At 37.0% G+C, this 9,803-nt stretch overlaps 1 protein-coding gene across 3 annotated transcripts in view; it reads right to left on the bottom strand.

The window, feature by feature from the left end:
* Nucleotides 1-205: 205 nt before the first annotated feature.
* Nucleotides 206-9,803, bottom strand: part of LOC107701850 (cytosolic phospholipase A2 gamma) — a 17,449-nt gene continuing 7,851 nt past the window's right edge. For all 3 annotated transcript variants that reach the window (XM_016503981.1, XM_016503983.1, XM_016503982.1), the window contains 11 exons: nt 6,134-6,236; nt 5,914-6,054; nt 5,336-5,398; nt 5,186-5,245; nt 4,721-4,846; nt 4,340-4,480; nt 3,576-3,653; nt 3,337-3,491; nt 1,002-1,167; nt 722-924; nt 206-420 (listed from right to left, as the gene is read on the bottom strand). In XM_016503981.1, coding sequence (XP_016359467.1) covers nt 761-924; nt 1,002-1,167; nt 3,337-3,491; nt 3,576-3,653; nt 4,340-4,480; nt 4,721-4,846; nt 5,186-5,245; nt 5,336-5,398; nt 5,914-6,054; nt 6,134-6,236 — 1,197 coding nt within the window. In that variant the 3' untranslated portion in view covers nt 206-420; nt 722-760. The remainder of the gene's footprint in view (nt 421-721; nt 925-1,001; nt 1,168-3,336; nt 3,492-3,575; nt 3,654-4,339; nt 4,481-4,720; nt 4,847-5,185; nt 5,246-5,335; nt 5,399-5,913; nt 6,055-6,133; nt 6,237-9,803) is intronic.

Genomic DNA, 9,803 nt, shown 5'->3' with positions numbered 1-9,803 from the left:
AAGGTAAAAAACTATGGTTCTAGTCATACAAAAAAATTATAAAAGCTCTGGATTGTCCAATCAGCATCCAGGATAACAGCTATCACTTTGATTAATAGTGAGCATTTGTGCCGTTTAAAAATTCAATGGCCAGGACAAAACCGTATTTTTATAGAACAGTTTATTAAGTCATTGGAACAGAAGCAAAGCAATACAGTATTTTAATTAGTAATTGTAATCACATCTGTGTTACGGTTGATTTGATTATTAATGATTATCTATTTATTGCTTAATGAACGTGAAGCTGTCTGAAGGAACAGACTGAAATGTGCAAAAACATTCAATAGAAGAGTGCCTCCGTTGTGCTGTGCTGTGATTGGCCAGTTACACTGTTAAACCCCGCCTCTCAATTCCATTTACGCTCTGCATCTGCAAATCCATCTGAATGAACAAATAATGGTGTCAATGGGAAAACTAATAAAAAGTCAACAACTCACTTAGATATCACCATTTTATGTCAGGTCACATTCAGACTGGAAATGACTTGAAAACAATCAATGAGCTACTTTTTCTTCTTCTCAGTTTGGTGATCTCTGTAACTGATGGTCTGAAAATGAGTTGACTAAAGAACAGCTTACCATCAGTTATTTAACCTGAAAAAATCAGCTGAGCATTAAGTGTAACTGGAACAGAACTTTACGTAAAAAGAGAAACACATTCCAACAAACAGTAATGACTTTGCCTCTTCATTTCAGAACATTGTGCGCTCTTCAGATTCTCATTAGTGGTGTGCTTTTTTCCCAACGACCGCAGCAATCTGCTCCTTCAGTTTCTCTCTGTTGTTTGAGATGTTTTTTCCAGCGACCTCCATAAGATCAGTAATCTTTTCAGCACTGTAAGAATCTTGAAAGGTGTGATATTTTTTCCTCCAGGTCTTAATATCATCTGAAGAAACAGTAATACACTTACATCAGAACATAGATGATGTTCCATTTTTATTCAACTAGACAATCTTAACTTGCCTCCACAGTTGACCACATTAAAGAGAGGGATGTGAATCACGGTTGGAGCGTTTTGGCCTTTGAACACATAGAAGTCCTTTGGTTTCTCCAGGTCTTCACTGGGAATGTTGACTTCAGGGAAAGAGATGTTTAGTTTCTTGAACCTATCAGCAGCTTCTCTCACTGTCTGCAGTGGAAAAGCACCAGAATTAATTTATTGAAAGGATTAGACAGATTTCAGTTGAAATTTAACTTGTTATTGACTGAAATCATGAGGCTGAGATGAATGGGAATGCTAGCGGATGCTCTCTCCAGGTGTTATAAATAAATACCAATTAAAATGAAAACGTATGCACTCTTGTTTAAAGTGTTCATGAACTGAGAAACCAAAATTCTCTTGATAATTTGACAAAGAGAGCATTGTACTATAAAAACATCCTGTAAGTTTCAGAACACAAAACTCTTCAGATTCTCATTAGTGGTGTGCTTTTTTCCCAACGACCGCAGCAATCTGCTCCTTCAGTTTCTCTCTGTTGTTTGAGATGTTTTTTCCAGCGACCTCCATAACTTCAGTGATCATCTCAGCACTGTAAGGACCTTGAAAGGTGCGATATTTGTTCCTCCAGGCCTCAACTTCATCTGAAGAAATAACAAAACACTTAAATTATATATATATATATATATTACACACTTAAATTTTTTTTTTTAATATAAATAAATAAAAATAAGTGTATAATTTTATCGTTTAACACCAAAACTGATAACTATATTAATGCACCAGTGCACGATAACATTCTGTTCATTATAAGTGTGTGCCGCAGTTTTGCTGTCTGCTGCTTTAAAGGGGTAATGAACTGAGAAACCAAAATTCACTTGGTCTTGTCATTGTACTATAAAAACATCTTGTAGGTTTCAGAACTCAAAACTTTGTCGTTAGTCTAAAAACAGCTTTTTTTTTTTTTTTGAAGGCAGTCTGACAAGCTTGTGGAATGTTCTACTCTATGATGTAATAGTGTGGATAAACCCCGCCCCTGCAGAAGAAGATCAACGCCTGCTTCTACTTGTCTACATCACTACCCGTTTAGCTCCGCCCACCGGTTCGCACATGTAGTGTTTACGAGAAGCGAACGCACAGGTCTACGCAGAAACCAAACGATAAAGATGCTCTGAAGACAACAAGACGCTGTGCAGTGCCATGATGTAGAAAAACAGTGTTTTCTTTGCATTCCCTCTGATCCCAGCGTTAGGAAAAAGTGGATGAACTTTATTTTTAATGAAGATCCAGATTGTGTAAGAACTTGGTCATTTGTTCACTACATTTTAATGCGGATTCGTTGACAAACAAGGAACAATTCGATACGAGATTTTCCGAAAGCTGTGCCACCTATATTGGATCCGACAGTACTGTTGCAACACAAGCGTTTTCATTACGTGATCACTATTGCTTTGTCTCTTCTTACAGATGGTTTGATATGTATTGAGTTATTTGTGTGTTTTTGACCTAAATCATAGCAGTGGCCATCTATGAGGAATGAATGCTGTCAAACATATACAACTATTAGCCAATCATAGCAGTTTACTTCTAAAAGTCTAAAATCTGCCACACCTATTCAAACAGAGCGTTCTGATGAGGGGGGTAAAAACAGCCAAATACAAACAGTATATTACTTCTAAACTAGGATGTTTTTCGATGTAAAAATCTTGATAACATAAGTGGACCTCAGAGAACGGAACAAAATAAAAAACAAAGGCAGTTCATGACCTATTTAAATAGTTTTCTTTCCTCTTGGTTTTATTGAATTAAATGATGCACCGCATTTGTAATTATCGGTCAATGTTTTTCAAGGTTAGTGTGAACTCTGGTGGTCCAATGAATGAGGATAAGCAGCAAGATTGTTTAAAAAAATAAAAATAAAAAAAAAAATCTCCTTTTGTTTTCGGTAACACTTTATTTCAATAGTCCACTTTAGACATACAGTAAGTAACTTTGCAACTACATGTCAACTAGCAGTTAGTAGAGTATTAGTAGACTGTCTGCTTAATATCTTCTAACACTTTCTTTGTCAACTTATTCTACTAACCCTAAACCTACCCTAACAGTCTACTCTGAGAGTTAGTAGACATGTAGTTGCAAATTAATGAGAATTAGTTGACATGTAGTTGACATGTAGTTACAAAGTTACTTATAGTTATAGTAGAATGTCTAAAGTGGACTATCGAAATAAAGTGTAACCTTGTTTTCTACTGAACAAAGAGAGAAATACAGGTTTGGAATGACAGGAGGGGGAGTGAACAATGATTTCTAGGTGATCTGTGTCTTTAACTTTAGAGTATGTCTTAAAAATGCGTGCTATACCATGAAAGGATCGCCTTCACTGAAATCCAGTGAAATGATGAGGTCGATGTCTCGTTCTTTTCTCAGCACTGAGAAGTAGGGTGAGTTCAGCAGCAGTCCTGCATCTTCAAAGTCTCTCGTCTGACTTTGCAGAAGAGCTGAAGGCACAGATTCATCTGAAGGATCACAGCATCAGAGGAGTCTGTTTATTATATTATTCACATTACTGAATTTCTAGTTAACAGCAGGTCAGTTCTCACCGGTCATATTGTGGAGGAAGTTATAATTCCTGCCCCAGATCCACAGAGCCATGCATCTACAAATGCTCAAGAAAATATCTGAAATACAAATGCACAGTGGTTCTTAAATTTAGTAAATGGTTCCTATATTGTCTTTCTGGTGACTATATTTGGAGATTAATTAATAATTATAAACCATTTCTTTATCTTTATGCTTTAAAAGTAGGGGGTGCGATTATTAAAATTTTAGTTGAAATTTCAATATTGGCATTCAATGATTATGAAAACATGATAATCATGACAAAATAAAATATGATTATTGTGCCACATTTGGTTGCCTTCCTTTACAACTGTAATCTTTTATAGCATCTAAAAATATATCAAAATGAGCGTCTTGGTGTGTTCATGTAAAAACAGTCAATTATGTGTCAGTTGTTGAGAAAGAAATCAGATGTGAAGAAAAGCCAAAATTAAATCTGTTCATCATGTAAAGTGATTGTGTCTCTTCAGAAAACTCTAATTAAACCATCTAATTCATCTTGGATTTATTAATTTTTTTCTCATGGGTTTGAAACGACATGAGGGTGAGTAAATGATGAACTGTCCCTTTAAAATAATCATGATTGATTTTTGCCATAATCGTACTTTACTGGTTGTCTAAAGCAAAGGTTCTTTCTTGGCTTTTTGTTGCTGATTGGAAGCTTTATTGAATCTAAAGCACTTGTTTTATGCATTAAAAATTACAATATACAAATCAAATACAATGTAAAGACAGTTCAACCTACCGAAAGGCCCCAAACTGAATTGACTCAAATAATTACATACATCCTCAGTGTATTGCTTCATATACAGTTTTGCAGCTTCTTTATCAGAGAGATTCAGTTTTTGTGTTGGAAAGATCAACTGACTTTTGCCTCCAGCGAGGTCTGTGAAAGAGAAAGAGAGAAACATTACTGAGTTCTTGTGATCTGGTAATTCAAGTTTGCCTATCTTGTTTAATGACATGTTTTTGCATGTTACCTTATACAGTTTTGCAGTTTCATCTATTAGATTAAAGTTCAATAACTTTTAGATTGCCTATTCAGAAACTGAACCTTGAGAATTATTGACAGTAAGTGTTAAGCACTAAACTAGTCTCCTCTATCTGAATTCTAACACACTCTTACCGTTCAGCGTTGTTCTGATGGATTGATCAAGAGCAGAAGGATCTTTGACATTTAAAACACAGAGATTCATGTCCACAAGATCCATGAGAACCAGGTACCACTTTTCTACAGGTGGGGAGTTTGGATCTTTTGAAGAAAACAGACACTGAACAAACCTGAACACACTGAAAAATGTCTTAAATGTAAGTGCTTTCCACACCCAAATTCATCATGTTTAGATATCAGGAGTTTTCCCACAAGCAACCATACACACTACATTGTCCAAAAGCCATTTAAGAGGCTTTGATTTGAAGCTAAAATGAATTTGATCACACCTCGTGATCTATTCAGTAACACTTTGTGTATGCACACATGTGCATGAGCAGTACATTTGTTACAGTATGTATTCATCTTTGTTAATAGGTCAGTTGACAAAAGATAGAATGCATCAATAAATAAAAGCAGAAATACAAGGAAATGCTTTACCTTCCTTCATTTCCTCAAACATATTAATTAGTTTCGTAGGTCTTGAATGTTTAAGGAAATCTGGGGGAAAAAATATATAATCATGGATTCACATGATAATGAAATGAATGTGGGCTTTAGTCAGAACTGAGTCTTCAAATGCAGCTGCACCTTGTATTTTTCCCCAGATGAATTCTTTACTATCTTCTCCAGCTAAAGCGCTGCCACACAGAGCTGCAGAAAACACGATTATGTTTAAAAGGGTTTACAATAAATAAAACAAAACACCATTTTTAAAGCGAAATGTGTAATATATTAGTCTAAAGCGCAGAATTATTATTCAACCTCTTAAATTGTTGAGCATAAATGATCTGTACTTTAAATCGTTGTGTAATGATAAGTATAATGTTGAAAAACAGCAACTCACTGTGCTGTTAAAACTGCGTTAAATGATTTTTCACATTTCTAATTGTAATTTTTATATTCATATTTTGACACATATTAACTTCGGTGATCAGTGTACATTGGTATTGGAAATATTAATAAACTCATGTGACAGAGTTTGTTACCTTGCAGGTACAGCATGTCCATTTCAGGCTGGTGTTTTTTCTTTGAGCCGTTGTCAAACTGGCTGCCGAAGCTGGAGGTTTCCACAAACGCTCCAGAGAGGGAATAACCAGCTTCATGTGGAGCTCTTCTTTGCCTGCTCTCTCTGCATGCTACAGCAGTCCTGCGACAGAGTTTGTTACCTTGCAGGTACAGCATGTCCATTTCAGGCTGGTGTTTTTTCTTTGAGCCGTTGTCAAACTGGCTGCCGAAGCTGGAGGTTTCCACAAACGCTCCAGAGAGGGAATAACCAGCTTCATGTGGACTGATCTCAAACCAGGGGTCTGCAGACAGAAAACACCTCCATACAACAGCTGACACAAACACATTAACACTCTTTAATTCTTTCAGACAAACACAGACCTCCTCCCTCCTCCTGTTTGCTTTGCTTGTCAGTCACTGTGTAGATGGGAAATGGGTCTTTACCGAGTTGGGACCGCTTATCTGTCAGAGTGTGTTCATCAATCTGTAGGAAAAACATTTTTAAATTTATATATACAGGTGCATCTCAAAAAATTAGAATATCGTGAAAAAGTTAATTTTTTCTTGCAACTTATTTCAAAAAGTGAAACTTTCATATATTTTAGATTCATTACATGTAAAGTAAAACATTTCAAAAGTTTTTTTGTTTTAATTTTGATTAGAGCTTACAGCTCATGAAAGTTAAAATTCCAGTATCTCAAAATATTAGAATATTTACATTTGAGTTTCAATAAATGATCATCCCTACAGAATAAATTCCGGGTATCTCTTGTTCTTTGAAACCACAATAATGAGGAAGTCTACTGACTTGGCAGTGGTCCAGAAAACAATCATCGACACCCTCCACAAAGAGGGCAAGTCTCAGAAGCTCATTACTGAAAGAGCAGCTGTTCACAGAGTGCTGTATCAAAGCATATTAAATGCAAAGTTGACTGGAAGGAAGAAATTGAGTAGGATAAGGTGCACAAGCAACAGGGATGACCGCAAGCTTGAGAATACTGTCAAGCAAAGCCGATTCAAACACTTGGGAGAGCTTCACAAGGAGTGGACTGAAGCTGGAGTCAGTGGATCAAGAGTCGCCACGCTCAGACGTCTTCAGGAAAACTTCTGAAACAGAAACAACGTCAGAAGCATCTCACCTGGGCTAAGGGGAAAAATAACTGTACTGTTGCTCAGTGCTCCAAAGTCCTCTTTTTAGATAAAAGTCAATTTTGCATTTAATTTGGAAATCAAGCTCTGGAGTCTGGAGGAAGACTGGAGAGGCACAGAATCCAAGCTGCTTGAAGCCCAGTGTGAAGTTTCTGAAGTCAGAGATGACTTGGGGTGCCGTGACGTCTGCTCGTGTTGCTCCATTGTATTTTATCAAGTCCAAAGTCAATGCAGCAGTCTACCAGGAGATTTTTCGAGCACTTTATGCTTCCATCTGCTGACAAGCTTTATGGAGATGCTGATTTCCTTTTCAAGCAGGACTTTAGCACCTGCCCACAGTGCCAAAACCACTTCCAAGTGGTTTGCGGACCATGATATTATGGTGCTTGATTGGCCAGCCAACATACCTGACCTGAACCCCATATGGAATCTATGGGATGTTTTCAAGAGAAAGATGAGAAACAGTTGATCCAACAATACAGACGAGCTGAAGGCTCAATAGTGCCTCAGCAATGCCACAGGCTGATCGCTTCCATGCCACACCTCACTGATGCTGGAGTTTGTGCTAAAGGAGCCCCGGCCAAGTATTGAATGCATAAATGAACATACTTTTAAACATAAGATTAAATTTTTTTTTTTTGATTGATCTTAGGAATATTTTGAGATACTGGATTTTTGACTTTCATGAGCTGTAAGCTCTAATCATCAAAATTAAAACAAAAAAACTTTTGAAATGTTTTACTTTACATGTAATGAAGCTAGAATATATGAAGGTTATACAAATACAGAAATGTGCTACAAATACTCACAGCACAACCAAATACAGAAACGTGCTGCAAATACAGAAATGCTCTGCAAATACTCACAACACAATCAAATACAGAAATGCGCTGCAAATACTCACAGCACAACCAAATACAGAAAAGTGCTGCAAAAACAGAAACGCACTGCAAAAACAGAAATGAGCTGCAAATACAGACAACACAACCGAATACAGAAAAAAAAAAATACAGAAATACGCTACAAATACTCACAGCACAACCAAATACAGAAATGGGCTGCAAATACAGAAACGCGCTACAAAAACACAAATACCCTGCAAATACTGACAACACAACCAAATACAGAAAAAGAAAATACAGAAAAGTGCTGCGAATACTCACAGCACAACCAAATACAGAGACGTGCTGCGAATGCTCACAGCCCAACCAAATACAGAAACGCACTGCAAATACTCACAACACAACCAAATACAGAAATGCGCTACAAATACTCACAGCACAACCAAATACAGAAATGGGCTGCAAATACTCACAACACAACCAAATACAGAAACGCGCTACAAAAACAGAAATGCACTGCAAATACTCACAGCACAACCAAATACAGAAATGCGCTTCAAATACAGAAACCCGCTGCAAATACTCACAACACAACCAACTACAGAAACACGCTTCAAATACAGAAACCCTCTGCAAATACTCACAACACAACCAAATACACAAACGTGCTGCAAATACTCACAACACAACCAAATATAGAAACGTGCTGCAAATACTCACAACGCAGCCGAATACAGAAATGTGCTGCAAATACACAGCGCATCCGCATACAGAAACACGTTGCAAATACGCACAACACAACCAAATGCAGAAATGCTCTGCAAATACTCAGAGTAAAGTATACCAAATGTCAAAATTTTATTGATGACCCCTCATAAAAATTTTAAAAAGCTAGACCTTGTTACTGACAGAAAGTTAAACAAAAGTAAAAGAGCTCACCGCTGACAAACTCTGAATGTAGTCAGTAGCCCCTCACTGCAGAACAAAGATCCAGGGGGCGGGGTTGGATCCACATCTAGGGGGTGGAGATTGTAGGCTTAGGGGGTGGAGATGGGTGGGTTTAGGGATCAGGGGGTGGAGATGGGTAGGTTTAGGTATATGTAAGGTGGGAGGAGTTGGATCTGGATCCAACCTCGCCCACTGGATCTTGTGTTCTGCAGTGAGGACCATCTCAATGAAGTTATGTCCGGTCCCGGTCAAACCACACCCACTACCCGCCCCTAACACCATAAGGAGAGACCAACGCAAAGATTTAAATTAATGGTAAAAAGAATTAAACAAAATAATGTTTTTAAAATTAAAAAGAGTTGTTTTTAATAAATCGACATAATTTCTTAATTGATAAAAATATTCTACCCGTTTTAACATTAGACCACACTTTTTTCACTTTAAAAATTAGGTTATACAAGTTTTCTTCTAAACAATCACATATAAACCACAGGAAAATATTGTTTTATTTTAGCTTTAGTTATTCACACTTAACACACGTATGCGCGCACAAATATCAGGATGAAAACCATAAAAACAAGTCAGGATGTCTCTGATTTTCCATCCGTAAGACTTGCGGTGTGTTATCTATCACTTGAAACAGATGCACTTAGTTAAGCATCTAAACTTTTACAACATCACACGAAATGCAAAATATTTTGTCTCGCGCAGCACAATGAAATGAGAATGGTGGTGGGTGTCTGGATGTGTGATTACTGATGCGTCAATATCAGTGTACTGTATTTCAAAAGGTTGTAAAACATTTACATTGCGACTCATTTGCAATCTAATGAGTTTTTGAGGGGTCTGGCATTTTGAACTTTGGTGTTATATCAGCTAAAGTTCAGTGGGTCAAACAGTTAATAAAGATGTTCAGTGATCAAAGGATATCCACTCTATCCATTTTATGGTACAAGCACAGAAACTGCACTTGTTAAAATTACAAATGACTTGCTTCTTGCGTCAGACCAAGGCTGCATCTCATTGCTAGTTTTACTTGATCTTAGTGCTGCGTTCGACACTATAGATCATGACATACTCATAGATCGATTACAAAACTATACAGGTATTCA

The sequence above is a fragment of the Sinocyclocheilus anshuiensis genome, unplaced genomic scaffold (genome assembly GCF_001515605.1).
Source record: "Sinocyclocheilus anshuiensis isolate Anshui unplaced genomic scaffold, SAMN03320099.WGS_v1.1 scaffold298, whole genome shotgun sequence".
Classification (NCBI taxonomy): Eukaryota; Metazoa; Chordata; class Actinopteri; order Cypriniformes; family Cyprinidae; genus Sinocyclocheilus; species Sinocyclocheilus anshuiensis.
Note: the sequence above shows the minus strand (reverse complement) of the source record. Positions and strands in the feature narration are given on the sequence as shown.